A 21328-nucleotide genomic window follows, 5' to 3' on the forward strand; every position below is an offset into this window, starting at 1 on the left:
TGCTCTTTGTTATAGGCTTATATATCTTAGAGGAGCAGATGTGTCCACGTCCCTCCTCCATCTATACGTTACTCCTACTCCTCTTATTTTGTATTTGTGGACTGGGTCTTTGCTTCTTTACTGTACCGCCTCCTCACTAATCTTTCTCCCTTTTAATTAATAAGTAATAAATAGAGAATGAATGAGTGCTGCTGTTCTTCTTTCACAACCGTCTTCTCCCTCAAGACTTTTCATTTTATGCATGGTTCAGTAATTCATACATTCATTCCCTCAGTCATCTTCCACATAATGTATGTAATCTGGCATAGCATTACATCTACTGTATATAATATGTTTTTCAGCACAACTTTAAAATATCATACATGATTTTTTGGAATGGTTTGGCTTTATTCATTGAGGGAAATGTTACTTTAATGCGCTTCTAAGAGCACCTTGTTCACACTCACACAAAAGAAATCTCTGGTTTGACGTTTAGTTTCTCTCCTGCTTTTGTTTTTCCGATATCTGCTTTATTTTACTGTTTCACTTTGAGCTGTTAGGAGTCCTAAGTTGCTGATGAAAACCCAACATTTCCTGATTTTGCTGCTCCATAAAAGCTTTTATATAACAAAACTAGACTGGCACTCTGAGAGCGCAGACCTCCGCCCCCCTCTCCGTTCAGCTTGCGCCATCATCCACGTGTATTTCGGTTTATGTTGAGATCAGTAAAACAATTCATTCAAACTTGACAGAAACAAAATAAAACTCACCTAAACCGCCGTCGTTACTCTTTCCAACAATGTGTGCTTTGGTCGAACTCAACTGTAATTTCTTAGAGTTTAATATGAAAAAAAAATGCTGATTCTACAGTTGCTCTCTCTCTGTCTCTCTCTCTGAAGGAAGAAGGCGGGGTCATGCGTCATCAGCTACACTGCACATGTGTTATACCCAGAGGTCTTAATGTTCTGGCTGACAGATTGTTGCTATGGGCGCAGCTCTGATGTCGGACTCTGGCGGGCCGTTTTTGTGTCAAATTATTGATTTCTTCAGTAAGTAGCCGTGTAATATGCGGGATAATGTGCAGCTAGCGGGCCGTTGTTGTGAAAGGAACCCCTTCAGGGCGACAATAAACGCTCGCTGTACATTATCCCGTACATCGATCCATCAAACAATGTAGAACGAATATGTGCATCAGAGTGGATTTAGAAATGGGTGGCCGGCTGTTGTACAATAAGTAGGCATACGCCGTATACCTGCGTATTCTCTGCACTACACCACTGCTTAGATGACAAGCTAAATGTTACCTAAAGCTAGACCTGAGATTACGCTACATGAATCTTGAAACACCACCGCACAAAGTAAGCTAAATCTATAGCTAATGCATAGCTACATGTTGCAAAATTACTTGATTACTTTACCATGAAATATTCAAGTCTAATGCAATTGAACGGGGGAGGGGAGGGGGGGGGGGGGGGGGGGGGTATGTGACATCTAGTGGTTGAATGTTATCAGTGTTATCAATCGCACCTTTAATGTGGTTGAGAATTTCACACACGCATAGATTCCTTTGTGCCGTCTCACCTTCCTTCTTGTAGAAGACCAACTCGGTCTTGAACTCCTTCCTCTCATCCAGGGCCCCTTGGATCTGTGCCGTTAACCGGTCGCTCGTCTCCGGGCCGTACAGGAAGTGACAAGCGCAGCTCTTCTGCATGAGCTCGGCGCGGGCGTACCCGGTGAGCTCACAGAAGCCATCGGAGCAGTAGACGATGGGGTAGAGCGACTGCACCTGGGCGTTCCCCAGAACAAAGTTGCTGTCTGTGAAGAGAGAAGAGAGGAAAGAGAGGAGTGTGATCAATACGGATGTGAAGGGCAAACCACTCAAATAATTAGATGGATTCACTCAAGGATTCAGCTCCGTAACATCGGATTTGTGATGGAGCTCTTCAGACATTCAGCACGACCTCTGATGTGTTTAAAGGAACAGTGTGTCACATTTCGGGGGATCTTCTATTATATGGAATATAATATTCATAACTATGTTTTTATTAGTGTATAATCACTTGACAATAAGAAGTGCCAGGAGTCCTGCCAGGAGTAAACGTCCCGGGATTACACTGAAAACTTCAAAGAAATTTTCAGTTTCAGTAGTTAGACGAGTATCGAATCCAAAAACTATCCACTTACAGTATCTAAACACTAAAAGTAAGACTTGCATCATATTTGTATTCTGCATTCCTCAAAGAAGCGTTCATTTCTATCAAAAATATTCAAACATGAAAGTACGGCCTCCTTGTGAGAGAGGAGACAACACTGCTGGAAGCGAAGCTGCTGGTTTCCACAGCGAGGAAGATCGGTAACAAGAATTGATCGGACGAGGTAAACACCGTCGAGAGTCATCACAAAACCTTATGAGATGTCATTAATTGATGCACATCCATCCTCCCTCGAGTAACAATCTTGTGCACAGGCAGGAACATGCTCGGCATGATACTCTGTTTACTTTACAAACACAGCTAGCGTTCCCGGGCTGTTGACCGGGGATCAGCAGATGATGGATGGATGTGTGTGTGTGTGTTTGAATACAGTATATGTGTGTATGTGTGTGTATAAATACCAAGTGGAAAATGTTGCCAGTGCATACTCAGTTAATGGCCCCGGGCAAGTAGATGGGCGAACTCTCTAAAATGGACTATTTATTACTTTGTGCTCGGGCGTTCTCATTGATCCATCACTTCTGAAGGCCCTCGAGACCCCCTTATTAAATATTTTATGACCTAACGTTGCTGTGTGAGGCGTGCGTGCGTGCGTTTGTGTGCGCCTTTGTTGCTTTGAGCTCATTTGAGAGACAGCTTAAAGTGTCGAGACGAGGAACTTATCGAATGAGAGAGAAAGGAACACAAGGAGGGGAAGGATACATGTTTCTGTGACTTTACAGAAGAGGGTGGATGAAAGCGTCCAATTGCGTCTATCAGTGCAGGAGTTCTCACATAATCCATCTCATTAGCTAATTACTCCGATGTCTGACACGTGCACACTTCCTCTCTTTACTCTCTTTTTATTGTCTCCAGGGGGACAACAGAAATATCCGGTATAAAAACACCCAAATAACAGCAGTGGAGACCACCTTCCATTAGACTCCCTACAGGCCATCGTGTTTCCCGTCTCTTGTCCCTCCTGTGGGAATCAACCCTGATGTCATCCGGTGCGCTGTGCTTGGATATGCAACCAGGCATGAGACACGAGGCTCAGAGGCCAAAGCTCGACTAGCAGTAATTAGTAACAACAACAGAGGTGATGTGCCGTTCACCCAAGATAAAACACATATTGATGCACGTGGGGAGCGAAGGCTGGCCCGTGTTGTCCGATCGAATAGAAGAGCTACTGGAGCTCAAATTGCTGAAGAGTTAATGCTGGTTCCGATAGAAAGGTGTCAGAACTCACATTGCATCGCAGTTTGTTGCGTATGGGGCTGTGTAGCCACAGACCGGTCAGGGTGCCCCGTGCTGACCTGTGTCCACCGCCCAAAAGCGCCTACGATGGGCGCGTTGTGAGCATCAGAACTGGACCACGGAGCAATGGAAGAAGGTGGCCTGGTCTGATGAATCATGTTTTCTTGTACATCATGTGGATGGCAACGAGTTGGAGGTGTTGACTCGGCCTCCAAATTCTTCAGATCTCAATCCAATCGAGCATCTGTGAGATGCGCTGGACAAACAAGTCCGATCCACGGAGGCCCCACCTCGCAACTTATACGGGACTTAAAGGATCTGCTACTGACGGCTTGGTGCCAGATACCACAGCAGACCTTCAGAGGTCTAGTGGAGTCCATGCCTCGACGGGTCAGGGCTGTTTTGGCGGCAAAAGGGGGACCTACTTAATATTGTTCTCTTATTATTCACATACAGGTGAATGTAGCACCGATTATATTGCAAGCAATTTCCTTTAGGACTAAAGAGGAAGTTAAATAAGAAGAAAAACAGAAGTAAGTCAAAGTCATACGCCACTTTGGCATAAACTATGATGGCATGTACAAACACAATCCAACTCTGAAATGATCAAGCAGTCATTGTTAGCTCTTTTCAGTCTTTAGTGTCTGTTGCCAGGATACAGTTTTCGTGTTCATCTTCCCTTAATGACTGCCCTGATCCACGTCCATGTCTCTTTTCCTACCTTACTGTCAACGTCACTCCTCATCTCTCCCTCTCTGTAACAGTTTCATTTGTTAAATAGAGGTTCAACTCCCGTCTTCTGTGATCGTTCTTGTCAGTTCCTGCTCAGTCTTGCTCCGCTGCCTTCATCCCGTCTCATTCCTGCCTCAATTCTAGATTCGGAGTTGGTTTTAATGAACGTCTCGCTGTCTGTCTTCTGCAGTTATGTCACTTTCTGCGAGGTCAAACGGGGCCGTCTGCGACTTGAATTACAAACGAGAGGTGCCGGATCTGACCTTGTGTGTAAGAATAGCTAGAATAGCTCATTGTACTTCTGTCCCTGTATGATTAACATATAGATTAGCTGACGTGCAATATGAAACCCCGGACTAATCACTCCGATACGGACACTTTTGTAACTGAATTCATATATTCTCTGTTTGACTGTCACTATAAAAGGTTTTTATTTTGAATAAAAGCTCCTGCATGATGTGTCTCTGGATCTCATGTAGCTCTCTACTGTAGGAAGTTTGGGAATTATTCATGTTTCGCTGCAGCCAGAAGGCTGTATACAAAGTTCCTCGACATATTTTATGCAAACTATGATGCCACAGCAACAAACGCCTAATCCATTAGTCACAGACCACCAGCTTTCTCACTGCGGCTGAGGACCTGTTGGTTTGTGAGATTTTCATCTCTTCGAGGGCTTGTTTTGACTTTCGACTCTGATTGTTTTGGGTCCAATAAGTTAGACCTGGAGTACCTTATGAGGAGGATTAAAGTGAGGTCTGAGAGGACGGTCAAGCATCGGAAATACACAAAAAAAAGTTGAGGACATTTCCTGCCATTAATTTTAGTCTCCCTAGCAACTACAGGAGTCTGAGCCCGAGCTAATGTCAGTGCATCGAGGTCACTGCTGGTGACTCACTCGTACCACCGTACTGTGCACGTCATAAATATCTGAACTAGAGTTAAAATCCCTGAATGTAGTCAATGAGCAGCCAAAGCAACCAATATATAAGGTTTCTGAGTAGTTTACTATGTTTTGTATGTAGTAGAATAGTATTAGTGTTGACATGTATGTTATAAAGAAAGCATGTATGGGGTACTGAATTATTACATACAGTAAAGTATAATGTATTAAATCACTGGTTCCCAACCTGGGGGTCCTGCTTCATGGAGGGTCATGAGGCCTTCCTGATTTTAAGGGGTGTAAGAGAACTTATTTTATAAATATACAGTTGGCCTATATCTCAGAATTTCATTAATTTCTGTGACGAAAACTAAATGACTGTTATTTTTAAGTTTGGATTATTATTTAGGATATAAACATGATAAGGGCACAAAGAAGACCTGAACACAAGTTATATTCACAGAGCCTTCCCTCTCTTAAACAGCCGCATCCTGCATTAGAAAAGTTAAAACAACCAAAGAGCTAAGCGTCAGGGAGAAGAAAACACTGAATTTGTCAAAAAAAAGAAGCCTATTAAGTATGTATGATTGTTACAAATTCAATAAAAATATATAATACAGACAGAATTGTATAAAAAGTTTCTAAAAATAACAGGAAAACTCATTTCTGATTCAACATTCACAGCAAATAATCTGCTCAAAATTCATCCAGATCTCTCCTTTTACACAAACGTCCTGCAGTTCTTGCATTCACTATGTGGCTTAATTGTCCAGTGTATTAGTTGTTCTGTGCTGTTATTGTTATGCATTGAATATAATATTAAATATAAATAAAATATGTCACTTTAGAAAAGGGGTCCCTTCAGTACAAAGGTTGGGAAAGGTTAAATAATGTATGTGGTAATAATCATAAAATATAAGATAGTGTACTCATATACAAAGGATACACCATGAATTATACATTTTACGACTTATAAAACTATTTTTTTCATATTGGTAGTATAATAAAATCTGTGCTTTTGTGTGCAATTTCTCTATATATCGTGCACAATGTGTGTACTGTAATACAATAGGTCAGCAAAAAGCCGTATGCACCTGTGATATGCAGCCTTAGGCAGCACCTAACCCAGACAGATGACAAAGCTACAGCCATGACTGGACATTAATGTGCGCTTTTAAGTCTCCAATCTCATCAACTTGTCAGCAGAGTGATCCACGTCTCTCTTTGAACAAAATCATAATCATGTTGTTCCACCATGTCCCTGGTGAGGCCTATTGTCCGGCCTATTGTCCGGCAGCCCAGAGCCAAACAGCCACCTGTTGAGTGGCTTCATGTTCACAGCAAGTGTTTTGTGCTGTTGTTAGTCCTTTGTACAGTACGTCCTTTGTCAATAAATGCAGCGAAATTCATGTTTGACTACAATGCAAACTGCCTAATGTCCTTCTAAAGTTCTTCAGCTAAGATGCAGACAATGTTTAAAGATCTTTCTATTTCCTCTTTTTGTTTTAATAAGAGAAGAGGAGTTTGTTTTCCAGAAGCAAAAAGCAAACATATCAGGTGCTCGTGGTTGTAAAGTTGCAGGTGAATGAAAAGGTGCTCTTGAAGTCTAACTGGTCAACTATAGAAAAAGGGATCCCCTTGGGCTTACTTCAGGGCTTCAGGGCTACTAGGCCTTCTCCCTTTTTTACCTTGATATGAACAAATAATGTTTTTTTTAACTACATCCTTGGCTCGGTGCGAGTGTCCGTGAAGTAAACCCAGGGGCTTTCACTTTTTTCTTAAGGAATTTGTTAAAGTTTGAAAAGACATAAAAAGGAGCTGAGGGATACTTTTTAAAACCTTGAAGACTCCTGTTCCCCTCCTTCCTAATTCTCTTCTTCCTCCACTGACAATTTAAGAGATAATAGATGTATAAAGTTGTAATCCTTAAAGACAGGGTCGACGATGTTGGAATGATAGCATCATTTGGAAGTAGCTTCGCCTCAGGAGCTCCGTCTAAACCCACCGCCTCCTCTCGGGGCTCCTTCCAAGGCAACGCCCCCCCACACATGCACGAGCACCGCCGCATCGAAACTACTTCACAGACACAGAGCGGAGAGAGGACCTCAACTCAACAACGCTACCTCATGACAAGTAACCGCGGCAGGGCTGAGTTTTCTCTTCCATTCTCCAGTAAACGTGTGGCAGCGACGCGCTTTGAGTTCAGGCTGGTGCACGCTAAGGGTAGAGTACCAGCAGGGAGGCAGGGAGGCATCTGATTGGTTCTTTCCAAGCGCACCGCGAGGCACTGATTGGTAGACGTTTTTACAGGATTACAGCAGCTACAGATGACGGCTCTTTTCCGGTCCTTTATCAGAGCTCATTAGTAATGGATCGCTGTCGGGGTGTAAAGACCATTTCAACCAATACAACAAATAGTGTAGACTGGAGAACATCGTCAACCCTGTCTTTAAGATTTCAGTTCTGGTTGATTTGTTAACACCTGTGTGTTAATACAGTTAATGGCTGTATCAGAATAAATTACAGACATGAATAGTTAAAAATTGGTACTATAAAAATCAATCGCATAACTTTAATGTTTACACTACAGCATGTATGGCCAAGGTTGATGATAAAATGGGAAATGTATGTACTATATATTACTAGGTACTAATTTAAATATCTTACAACACACAAATAACAAATATTACCCTTAAAACTTGAGTGGGACTAATTGTTGTGATTGTGTGTTTTGCCACAATGGAGTGAAGGATCCCGGTGCAATGCAGTATGAGCACCTTAGTAGAATATATATATATATATTTTTTAATATACATTTGATCTCCAGTGTGTGTGTGTGAGAGTTTGTGTGATGGGATTAAAAGTCCACCCTAAAGCAACAGATTAACCATGCAGCTCTTCTCTCACTACCACATTTTATAAACTGCCCTCTGGCACTCACACACACATGGCAGTTATGAATTGCTTTGAGATCCTGGTTCTCCTGCACATCAAAGACCACATGCCATCCAGGCTGGACCACCAACCAGTGTGCATCCGCTGCCAACAGATCCACAGAGGTTGCCATCTCTACTGCCCTCCACTCAGCCCTCACACACCTTGGAAGTAATAAAAAACCTATCAGGATGGCGGTTGGCAGGCTCAGCTCTCCGGGCTTGAGAACAACTCTGCAAATGAATATTGGACTTCCTCCCCGACAGACAGTTAGGTCTAACAGAGACACCTCCGCCACGTGGCTCCCTAACACAAGCGCACCCCAGGGTTCGGCATTTAGCATCCTTCTTGTTAAGTTTCCAGATGACAACACACTATCATCAGCGATCAGTGAAACTTCAGAGCGGGAGGAAATCAGAAAATTTGCAGGGTGGTGCTCAGGGAAGAACCAGCTGCTCAACATCAGCAGAAGTAAGGAACTGCAGTAGTAAACAAACTTTGATGTGTAAAATCAGTGGAGCTAAAAACATGACCATATTGGTGACAGGAGGGGAACTCGCCACATTCTTACTTTCCATCTCTCCACACAAAGGTCGTGTTACTTTCTGCGTTGGCACTGTGGCGGCTGCAAATACCAGTTGCACCATCAACCGGACATATTGAAGGGGATGTTTTTCATTTCTTTTCAGCTGTCAGTAAATTAAAACAGTTGATCGCAATTAATTGCACATTTTTTATCTGTTCAAAATGTACCTTAAAGCGAGATTTGTCAAGTCATTAATACTCTTATCAACATGGGAGTGGGCCAATGTGCTGCTTTATGCAAATGTATGTATATATTTATTATTTGAAATCAATTAACAACACAAAACAATGACAAATATTGTCCAGAAACCCTCACAGGTACTGCATTTAGCATAAGAAAATATGCTCAAATCATAACATGGCAAACTGCAGCCCAACAGGCAACAACAGCTGTCAGTGTGTCAGTGTGTTGACTTGACTATGACTTGCCCCAAACTGCATGTGATTATCATAAAGTGGGCATGTCTGTAAAGGGGAGTCTCGTGGGTACCCATATAACCCATTTTCATTCACATATCTTGAGGTCAGAGGTCAAGGGGACCCCCTTTGAAAATGACCATGCCAGTTTTTCCTTGCTAAAATTTAGCGCAAGTTTGGAGCGTTATTTAACCTCCTTCCCGACAAGCTAGTATGACATGGTTTGTACCGATGGATTCCTTACGTTTTCTAGTTTCATATGATACCAGTATCTTCACTCTCAACTGAAAAATTGCAAATTGTGTTAATGCGTTAGAGAAATTAGTGGCGTTAAAACGAATTTGCGACCTTTGACAGCCGTACTTCATATCTTTTTTTGTCACTTTTGCTTGATTTTGTCACCCATCTTAAATTTTGTAAATACTTTGGGTGAATAAAATCCCTTTTTTTCCACCTTTACCTGCTCTCCCAATTTATGTGTATCCTGGTCCTTCACGGGCACTGAACGTAAATCATTGTGTCTAACATGGATGTAATTTTTAGTGATACATGGGTTAAAGAAAGGCTATAGGCAGCAGCTGTACCTCTCTCTTTCTTTCTCCCACGTCATACAAACAGTGATGTGGGAGGAAGTTTAAGGGACAGTACGTATAGTCCACATTAAATCTGGACCATTATCTATGTAATGAAGCTTAAGTAGTGAGTAGCTATTATTATGTTAGTCTATCATTACCTGTACCTTCTCCTCCTAGGCAACATGGCAGTGGCCATTACTGAGCTCCTCTTATAGTAAACTGTCAATCAATTCCTCTCCGTGTAGCACGTATTAGTTCAGACTTTACCATTGTGCTGCAATCCAGACATTTCTCAGCATAAGTGCGGTGACAAAATCAGAAAACTATTACTGTGGCATTTTAAAAAATCAACATAAACGTTTTTATTTATTTATGTGTTGACAACTGTTGCTGCACAATTACAATTAATGCCAAATGAACGTCCCTCGCAATCAGTTGTCCTAAAGTCAAGCAGGGTGTCTCAGGATATGACAGCTCAATCTTTTTCTGAGACGCGATCACATGAAAGTGTCTCCGCTGGTTTCTCAGATAGCTCCCAGACTTTATGAACTGCCAGAGTAAATAATTGGGAGAATATTACTTCAGCTGTTTCTCAGTCTCTTTTCCGTTTTTTTTTTTTAAATTCTGCTATCTAGAGCTTTCTCTCTCTTTCTGCTTTCTCAAGCAGCAAAACTTGTTTATTATCACCCTGTTCTGCTCCGTCTTATGTCTAAAGATTTTCTTTACTTGGAAATCTGTCCTTCAGATTTCTAGTGACACAATAGAGGACTGAGTGAGAAGCTACTTGTTTGGAGAGTTTTCTCAAAATACAGCACTTCTTTCAAAATTGGACTTATTCATGGAGGCACAATAGTGGAGATGGCCATGATTCCCCGATGTGTTTCTGCCTGAAGCCTACAGCTTTCAGCCTCAGGTCCACACATCTCACAACATAATGCCAGCTCAACACTGAAGAAGAGACTCCAACCAGTGATATCAACTCAACAAAGAACATTTTAGTTTGTCTTGTCCTTGGTAAAAAAGCTCCCAGCTTGGCATTTTGACAAATACACTTCTCCAGTGAAAACAAGTTAACAACATGATGTATTTTTACATTCATTCGCATTTCTTGTAGATCAATAAAACAAATACAGGCTACTTGCCAACCCGGTGTCACTCCCAACACATCAAGTCAAAGCCCCCCCCCCTCCACTATTTGTCAATTTCTTTTTGAAAAAGAACTCATATTTTGTGCTCAAAGTTAAAAAAGAAGGTTGTTTCTATAACGGAAAGCTGTTTTCCAAGTTACTGTAGCTGGTTTCATCTGAACGGGGTTGAAACAAGATGTAATCTGGTTGCCATGGCAACGAATTACATCTGACTATTAAAGACATCCTCATTCTCTGTTTGAGAACGAACGTTAACCAAAAAACAGGAAGTAAAACTGTCTGCAGGGGGGATTTAAATAGAGAGAAAGTCTGTGTAGGGCGGGTGGGGAGGTTGAGGTTGGACGGGTCAAACGAACACAGGACTTTCACCCAGAACACCGCTGTTAGAGTCCCGTGTGAAACCAAGTCAACGTTGAGTTATTTTACCGTAGTTGTTACGTAACTTCCAGTTACACAACAAGCGTACTTATTTTACATAACAAAAGTACTTATTTTAATCCAAACCACAATCTTTTCCTAAACCTAACCACGTAGTTTTGTTGTGTAAGTAAACCCTAAAAAAATAAGTAAACTTATGTTGGAGGTTTATTTTGAAAATGCATATAACAAGCGGAAACTGTACGTTACCTGTGAACATAGAAGTTTATTTTGAAAAGACCTTTCCCTTATTGAATTCACAAACATAAAGTCCACACTAATGTGGGTGCATTTAAACTAACAGTGTTTTTTTCAGTCTAATTTAAGGCAATGTATTTCTATGTACAAAGTTGAATTTGAGGGAACAAATAATGTTTGCACACAACTTTAAAATACTGAATTAATTCATATGCAAGGCACAGATTACTAAATCAAGGAAATAAATGATCAGAAAAGCTCCCTGCAGGGGCAAAACAAAATAAGAGATAATCGTACAGATTGTAAAGTCTTCCAGGACAAATTAGTGATTTCGGGCTTTATAAAACAAATTAACTTGGATTGACTGGAGATCACAGCAGCAGCAGTGTTATAAAGAAAACTTCCTGCCGCCTCCAATGTTTTGGAATCACTTTGGCCATGTTTGTTTTCAGGACGTTGACAATCTGTCAATCATACTTCAGTATTTCCAAAGAGCTCCGTCATGTCCACCACACTCCTGGTCCATTTTGGAGAGTAAAGCCGCTGTTTCCCTGTTTGTAAAAAGTTTGTCAAAGTTTAGTAATGAAGTGGGACAAACTGATCTACATTTGTCCTTTCATGGTATTTAGCAGAGGAGTGCAGCGTCCGTCAGTTATGTACATTACAAACAGTTAATTATTAATTAGCTAATTATTTATTTCCAGGGGGGCATTTGCCGTGTGATGGATACCAGTGTGCGTTTGGGGCTGAAGTAGAGGGAGAGATAGACAGGCTGAGGGATCTATCCTGCAAACACGCCGGAGGGGACAGCAGCCGTACAGCCTTGATGAATAATCCAACACACTGGCCTGGCAACAATTTGAGATGATTGCAGGCTTGGACGTGTGTGTGTGTGTGTGTGTGTGTGTGTGTGTGTGTGTGTGTGTGTGTGTGTGTGTGTGTGTGTGTGAATATGAGAGAGTGATATGAGGTTGCTTATGCTGCTTGTATTGATTGTTGAGCTACTCTGTCATTGGGTTTATGTGATTGGATAATTCTTCCACGCCCCTAACTTGTGATTGGATTATACAGCATCTGGAAGGCTTGAGGTGAGACAGAAAATAAATATGTAAACAAACAGACCGACACAGTTTACAAGCTTACAGACTCACATGGCATGTGTTGCCAGTAGGGATGTCTCAAGCCAATCAATACCAGGGTCGATCTAGTGATCTTTGAGTTGATCAATATCTGCCCAATGATCCATTTCCAATCGTTTTACATTTCAACTGATTCGGGTATGCCAGCTGTCAAAAACATCCCATTACGCTCCATTAAAACACTAAAATCATCTCCTAATTTGTTGTGAGAAAGTGACAATTGACCCTTCGCTAAGCCCCGTCCCTCGCTGCTAGTCCAGGGAGCATACTTGCCAACCTTTTTTTCCAAACTAAAGCGAGGGACTTTGTTTCCTGTATTCCTTGTGACTTTAAAAGAGTGAAAATAACAAAATGATAACAAGTGCACTGCAACAGCATTTTTATGTTAAACTTGTGATTTTACCTTTAACTCCCAGGAAAGAAAACTGAATAATTCGCCCCTCTGGTGTGAACTTGGCGTGTGAGTCTCTGGTATAAAGTAATATTCATCCGTTTTTTATTTATTTTTTACTCCTGCTTGAGTATTTCTTTCTCTTGGTACCCTCCATCTCTCTTTCCTGCTCTCACTCACTGAATGTCCTTTCAGACACAACGTGACAACGCCACCACTGTGCTCTGAAACCAGTTATTTCCAACGGCTTGCTTTTCGCTGCATCGAGCAAAGCCCAACTTTGGGCGCTGCATGTTGTGGCGAGCGCAGCTTAAACTGCGCTGTGTCACGAGCAGACTGCTCTCTTCTGATGGGAAATGACAGTTGGTGAAACTCTATTGTCGTTCGGGTGGAAACAGTAGGGATTATACACACTGTTCAGTTACAGTAACAGGCTAAAATAACGCAACGTTTAACCTCGACTAGCTCGAAATCCACAAAACCAGCCTGAAAATGAAGAAAACCTGAAACCATTGCATGACAGTCTATGGTGCAGAGCCGGATAGTGGTTAGACCCCGGTCAGAGCTGGCCGATGCTACGCTACGATTGGCCAGTCTGTGTTCGACGGGCGGGACCTAGCGAAGGGTTAATTGAACGGTAGCCAGCAGCTTCAGATAATGATGTGACAGCATGTGTCATGGAGCAGTTTTAAGGTTTTAAGCACAGGTCCTATTATAGACCAGCAAACAAAACAAGGAGCTGGAAGTGCATTAGATGCACAGTTGGTATAATAATCTCAGTGGGATTAGCAGTACTGGCACGCCTTTCACTTTACAGGCAGTGCGCTTACGTGAGTCTCTACATCTCCGACTATAAATTCTTCTCTTTGGTTAAAAAACGCCCCGTGTGTATGCTCTCAGAAATACAATCCTACCTATCAAAAGCTGTGTGTATGTGTGTGGAATAGCAAAAATCACATGCTGCTGAGTGGTTTTTGATGTGTGCAGGGAACAAGAGTCAAGATAGACATCCTGTCACGACAGACAAAGATGGATTGACAGCAGGAGAAAGAGGCAGAGAGGAAACACACAGATAAGAGCAAAGACGACTGGTGAAGAATAAATGACACCACATAAGACAGAAAGATGAGTGAAAAAAGATGCTGTATATTTATGACTGTCAGCTGAGCCCCCCCCCCCCTTACCTATTGTTTTATTAGCAGCTGGCTAATTAAGCTAACAATAGCTCCATGGAGTTGGCTGAAACCAGTGTTCATTTCGTAAAACTATCACTAAATATGTTCGTCAACAACCTTTTTTTTCCATGACTAAGACGAGACGATGACGAGACGGCACCAAGAATAGTCCCACAGCAGCTGTGACACCAGTCCCCCTTATCCCATGCCTCCTATAGTATAAAAAGCAACAAAGTACATGCAGGGAGGAGGTTGTGGTAGATGAATGGGTCAAACATGGACTTTCAACCAGCACAATGTGGTTCGTGTCCCATGAGAAACCTATTTTTACACTGAGCTGAATCATTGTTTTCAGTTTTCAGTCACAGTTTGGTTAGGTTTAGGCAACAAAACTACGTTGGGCTGGTGTTGCTTGAGCGTGGACTTCCCCAAATACAATAAAGAGCAGGACAGAGCCTAAACTCTGATATAATATCATCCATAACCCACCTTAACACAGTGGGAAAACACCACTCACTGGATGTGCTATGTGAACAAGGCTTTTTTGAAATGTAACCTGTAGCTCTATAAAATGTAGTTAGCTACTGAAAGCTACAAAAACTAGAATTACCGCCTCGTGGTTGTATGCCTCCGCCAACAAGTCAAGTTGCAGTTTACATCCATGTTTGTCCAAAATGTCATCGCGAAAGATGTGAGGTCACAGTGACCTTGACCTTTGACCCCCTCAGTTCATCCTTGAGTCCAAGTGAACGTTTGTGCCAAATTTGAAGAAATCCCCTCCAGGCATTCTTGAGATATCAAGAGATATGGGACGGACAACCCGAAAACATAATGCCTCCGGCCAGGCCGGTCACCATCACGGAGGCATAAAAACACAACCCTCCAAACTCGTTCTATAAAGAGTATCTGTATTAAATCAACACATGCACACCTCTTCAACATGTGAAGAGAACATCTAAAGCTTGACAGGCCTGCTGTGCACAGTTACAGTTGCTAAGCTATGATTGGACAATCGCTATTCGAGGGCGGGGTTTGTGAGCAGTCAATTAAAACCCAACCCCCCCCCCCTCATGACCTCTCTAATAATTTGCAAACCAAATTAAAGCACCGAACAAAGTGCAAGCATAACATTTAGCTGCACAGCTGCATCTGTGCACCTGTTACTCATTCAGATTGCTTCTGTAACGGCTGCAGACACTCGTGCATCACTCTTTATATATCAACACATCAGCTGCACTGTTTAGATATGTAAATGGTTTTTAAATTTGACTGGAGAGGTACTCTGTTAAACTGCACTTTAATTAAACATTGATTTGGTGTGGACAAGGGAGATGCTGAATCCCTCCCTCCACTGCGTTCCTGAAGGTGAGGACGTGTCTGTTTGGAAATCAATAATGTTTCACATGCTGTAGTACGATTAGGACATTGTGTTCTGCACATGAATCGGGCAGAGACAGGCCAGCTGCTTACCTAAGTTCAGTTTAAATGGACCAGTACAGTGTTTGTTTACTGCCGGTGCACATTAAACAGGTGGTCTGATGTAGATCTGGAGGCAGAAGTGGCGATGAGCTTCTCATTCCCCAACCTGGTCTCATGGGAAGGTGTATAAATAGCATGACATTGCAAGGACATTTTGCATGTCATTTGTACGTCATGCAACAAAACTGCAGTTAGGTTTAGGTAACAAAACCACTTAGTGAGCTTTCGGAAAAACATCATGGTTTGGTTTAAAATAAGTACGTAAATTAAGTAAAATACGTACGGAAACAACGTAACAGAAGTACAGAAAACACGTCACAAATGTCATTAAAAAAACTAAGATTTCGAACACCAGTCTTCTGGTTGAAAGTCCTGTGTTTGTTGGATCCTTCCACCTCCCCACCATCCCCGCCATAAGCGGTCTTTGTCCCTTTTTTATTCTACGTCACTAGCTCTGAGCGTAGCACATTTACATAGATGCATTTACATTTGGTGTGTGATGCCGACGCACAAGTCACCTTGTAGCACTGTTTGTGTTCTGTGCTTTAACTTTCACTTTCACTTTACAAACAGTAATTTTAAGCCTAACCATATAGTTTTTTCCTAAACCTAACTAAGTGGTTTTGTTGCCTGAACCTAAGCAAGTGTTTTTGTTTGAATTCACAACATTAAGAACGTGTTTACAGCGGCCGTAAAGTGACGCAGAGGGGTCTGACAAAGCGTCAGTATGTGACGAGTTAGGTGAGAACGTGTTGCTCATACTAGCGATCCATCAGTAACACAAGGCAGCTCCATCCTGCTCACGTACAGTAAACATAGACACACACACACTTCTTTCCTTGTCTTGTTTTCTTTTACTTTGATGCTCTCACCCTCCCTCCTCTGCTCTCGTCATTCCTCTCTCTGTTTCTACTCTCATCTCCTTTCTGCTAATATGCAGCGAGCTACAGCAGAGCTGTCTCTACAGGATTGAATGGAACATGATATGCAGGTGTGACTCGGCCCTGAAATTACCCCGGTGCGGATTATCGGCTTGTGTTACTGTACGGTTCAACAAGTGCTGATGTGCTAGACTCCTGCATTGAAAAGCTCCCTCACACAGAATGTGAGATACAAGAAATTCACATCCAGACATATGCTTTTTGGTTTCATACTGTATGAGTCTGTGGTGAGATTTCTTAGGCGTGTGTGTTGGGAGGACTGTAGCTGGATGGTAGTTACAGGCTGTCTGGTAATCACGGACTCTTCAAAGAGCCTTTGAAGAGACCCTGGGCAGCAGCTTTGAAAGGTGGAAATGGTGGGGGTTGTTTGTGTGTGTGCTTAGGTGTGTGTGTGTGTGCACTGTTACGTCCTCTGATGCCCTTTAGGGACTGGACTACTGTATAACGCCACCTTCGTTCACTGCGGAAGCAGATTAAGAAGATATAATGATGAGTATTTTATCTGTATATATTCACAGATTATAGAGAGAGGGGGGAGTTAATGACCGGGTGCTGGCACTTTAGGTAGTGAACATGCAGCTGCGACTTGAGATGGCACCTGAATCAACAGACGGGAGGAGCAGCCAGAGAGAATAGCAGCCCTCATGTGGGATCAATGCAAGATTAAAAACACATGGGTCCTGATTTTGTGTTCTGAGAACAGAGAGAGTGCACGCTGGGAAAAAGATGAGGCAGGAAGCAGTGTCTACAGAGGGGCCTTTCTCATTTCCCAGTTTTGTACATCTTCGATTTTTTCCCTCGCTTCCTCTTCTCGCATTTTAGTCCCAGCCACGGGAGACGCGAGGAGAGAGGAGCCGAGGCAACAGGCATTTAACATCCTTGCCTCAGAGACGTCTTTTTAAAGAGACGTCAAATAAATATGAGGTGTGGCACAGCTGCATCAGCTGTCTAATGTGTTGTTGTACCGCTGTATTTTATGATCTCTGTTAGTCTATTCTCTGTCTGACAACTTAGATATTTACTATTAACTAGGGCTGTCAATCAATTAAAATATTTAATAGCGATTAATCGCACGATTTTCCATAGTTACACACGTTTTTTTATCTGTTCAAAATGGACCTTAAAGGGAGATTTGTCAAGTATTTAATAAACTTATCAACATGGAAGTGGGCAAATATGCTGCTTTATGCAAATGTATGTATATATTTATTATTGGAAATCAATTAACAACCCAAAACAATGACAAATATTGTCCAGAAACCCTCACAGGTACTGCATTTAGCATACAAAATATGCTCAAATCATAACATGGCAAACTGCAGCCCAACAGGCAACAACAGCTGTCAGTGTGTCAGTGTGCTGACTTGACTATGACTTGCCCCAAACTGCATGTGATTATCATAAAGTGGGCATGTCTGTAAAGGGGAGACTCGTGGGTACACATAGAACCCATTTACATTCACATATCTTGAGGTCAGAGGTCAAGGGACGCCTTTGAAAATGGCCATGATAGTTTTTTTTTTGCGTAAGTTTGGAGCGTTATTTAGGCCTCCTTTGTGGCAAGCTAGTATAACATGCTTCTTACAACATCCTTAGTTTTTGTAGTTTAATATGATGCTGATATCTTCTCTCGCTTTAGAACTGAGCCCGCTACACTAAAAATCGCAGATGCATTCCTTCAAGATGGAGCGCCGAGATCGATTTCTGGGTCACAAGCCGGAGGATCGAGGAGAAGAGAAGGCACAAAATCGAGAAATGAGAGAGGCCTAGAGATTGTGTCAAATGAGAGAGCAAGGAATAAAACACAAAAGTATAGGTGATGGCAGAGGAGACAAGGGAGAGAGATGCAGTGTGGAGAAAGAATCAAAAAGCAAAGTGAGGCTACTCTCGTCCAAACAGACACAAATCACTTCACTGGTCCTCCCTGACTTGTCTTTTCCCTTCAAGTCAAACTCCTCTCTGCAGTGCCACAGCACATCTTCACCACTCCATCATGTTTTCAGATAAAAGGGAACAGGATTTTGGGAGAGAACAACCTGGAGGTGGTGTTGAGGGTACTTCATGTTTCTGTGGGAGACACTTTTTTTGTTGTTGCTGTCGTCTCTCTTCTACAACTACCGCGGTGTCAGACACAAGTACTCTGACTCTACGACATCTCAATCCATGAAAACACCAACAATGAAGGAAGGAAAATAAACCAAACCAGTTTTAGAATTGATCTAGTGGTGAATTTATCATTTGAGTGGTGAGAGATTACAAGTCATTACAAGTGCCAAAACCAGCTGTATGTGTTGTAATCCTGTCTGACACTCTTGTGTTCATACATTCGTTCCTAGTGAAGACAAAAATCCTTAAAAACGGGTCACAAATGTATAATTAAATTTTTTTTAAAGGGACAGTGTGTAGGATTTGGCAGTATCTAGTGATGTGGTTGCAGAGTGAAACCAACTGAGTACCCCTCTGCTCACTACTCCTTTTCCAAGACTGAGGTAACCTGAGCCGCTGAGTCCAAAACTGTGATAACGCTGTTCACCTCGTTCAGAGGCCATCCTTACCATAATAACACTACTTTAGGAGCAACGTAAGTCAGACAGCGGCTTGCGGCGGCTGGCTGTACCATGGTTTTGCACTCTGCTCTCGGCTCACGTTACCGCAGTTTCACGAACGTGTCGGAGAACTACGGTGGCCTTCAGGTAACGTAAAAATGCAGAAGGCTGTAATGTGTTTGGTTTGAGCATTGTGGCGTGAAGAGGACCCGCTCCCTATGTAGATATGAAGGGCTCATTCTAAGCTAACGAATACACAACGGTTCTTAGTTACAGATGATTATACACTAATGAAAACATAGTTATGAATATTATATTCCATTTCTGCTAATAGATCCCCCGAAATGTTACACACCGTTCCTTTAAAGGTGAAGTAATTTCCTAAAACAGCTGGACACTGTTAGTTCTCGGCAAACTCTACGCAAACAGAAGTTAACAGTGCATTAGTTAGGGACTATTTTCAGCAGCGGATTAATACACAATTGGTGTATTAGAAGTATTTAAGGAACCAAGATGTGTATGTAAGATTGACCAAAGACAAACTACAGTGTCAACGTTCGTGGTAATGAAGGAACATGCTACCCAGTGTAACAATAGAGCTCTATGGCACAGAATTAACTACATCAGGCTTTGAGTATAAGCAACACTTGCTAGAAGGACCACATTATTGCTGATTCTTGGTCTTTTCATGGGTTTTGTTGACAAAAAGAATAATATACCTCCAGTGACAGAAAAGGTAAAAGTACTTCAACAACGTTGGGTGGGGGGTTTCTACTGCTGCACATAATAGATTGACAATAAGCGAGTCACAGCGGTGTATGCGAGCCACTGTGCCATTCCACAATATACATTATATGACATCGCTCCTGGCCTGTACTTTATCCTCACATATAATTTATGCATGAACAATCAAATAGGACACAGTGTCTAATGTAAACACTGCTCTGAGCGACTGATTGTCAGCCTATTATTTGCAGCATGTTATAACATTCTCATTTATCTGACAATTTCTTTTCGACCCACCAGGTTTGTTCTTTGCAGACTTTATAATACAGACCATTTAATTCAGTGCTCCGTGCTCACTGATGCACCGGTTATTAATGGTGCTCTACAGGTGAGAGGATCAGTGCTGCCATGACTGATGAACATGAAGTGTTGGATATGTATGTGGATGCTACAGCCAACTTTTTAAATTAAAACTGTAAAATTAAATATGACTTTCTAAATTAGAAAATCTACCAGACTCTAAATAGAGTGAATGCTCGTGCACGCAACGTGCACAAACCTATTATTTCAGCTTCATCAGGCTGAGTGAATGATGGAGCTGTTAACGGGCCTCTAGCTAGTATTGTTCCACTGGTATCCTTTCATCTGACTGATAGATGATCTAATGGGGAGAAATAATCTCCTTTACCCACGCTATCCTCTCTGATATGTGCACTGTCCACAATCATTAAAGTATACACACCCTGTTCCCTCTCAGCTTTGCACTGTTATCATCTCTCTAAACAAATCACAGACATTCTGGCATTAAGATCCTCTTTTGACTTTGAACAATAACAAGTCCTGGAAATAAAGTCACTATTTTGATCATTATTGAGATCATGATTATTCTTTCATTTTAGAGACAAAATATTTGTATTTCACGTTCACATTTAAATGAACAGAGTGCTGTTTTCACTTCTATGTTGTGCTACATTCCTGCTAATTAACAGATCTTTGCAGCAAAATCAGACTTAAGAAAAGGTTCTTCTTCACCTGAATTAAGTGCATTTTCATTTTGCCCGTCTGCTCTCTATTAAAACAAGTAATAGGCAGTATATTACTCTTCTACTCTGGACTGCAGCCGCAAAATCGCAAAAAGCGGCATGACAGCTCCTACAAAAGTGAAGCCAAAACATCTGGATTGTCACCTGGTGGCTGGCTGTTAGTTTAGGAAGCACTTGATTTGATATGCAGCAGAGTTTTCCATGAGTGGAGAACGCATTTTAAACATCAATATCACAGTTGATCATGTTCATCTGACTGTGGGAAGTCAAAATCGTGATCACGATTATTTTTGATTAATTGTGCAGCCATAAAATATCTGATAATATTTTTATGTATACAAATATTTAAAAAAAATAATAAATCCTCAGAGCTTTTAGAAAGGTGCCGAATAACAGTATGGCTTTTCCTGAATGTTTGGTTTCCACTCCTATCAACTATGTGAGCCAAATAGTATAACAACGTTGGTATCACGTGGTGTCTCTGGATCATCAGTTAGTGTGGGAAAAACGGATAAATGGCTGAGATTGATGCCAAGTGTCTGGCAACGACTTGTTGTGATGTATCTGCAATTGA

General features: G+C 41.8%; 1 protein-coding gene across 2 annotated transcripts in view; it reads right to left on the minus strand.

The window, feature by feature from the left end:
• kcnh3 (potassium voltage-gated channel, subfamily H (eag-related), member 3) overlaps nucleotides 1-21328 on the minus strand; it is a 159499-nt gene that overhangs the window by 55891 nt on the left and 82280 nt on the right. For both annotated transcript variants that reach the window (XM_074657691.1, XM_074657690.1), the window contains exon 2: nucleotides 1561-1794. In XM_074657691.1, the coding sequence (XP_074513792.1) occupies nucleotides 1561-1690 (130 nt within the window). In that variant the 5' untranslated portion in view covers nucleotides 1691-1794. The remainder of the gene's footprint in view (nucleotides 1-1560; nucleotides 1795-21328) is intronic.

This window comes from Sebastes fasciatus, chromosome 14 (assembly GCF_043250625.1).
Source record: "Sebastes fasciatus isolate fSebFas1 chromosome 14, fSebFas1.pri, whole genome shotgun sequence".
Classification (NCBI taxonomy): domain Eukaryota; kingdom Metazoa; phylum Chordata; class Actinopteri; order Perciformes; family Sebastidae; genus Sebastes; species Sebastes fasciatus.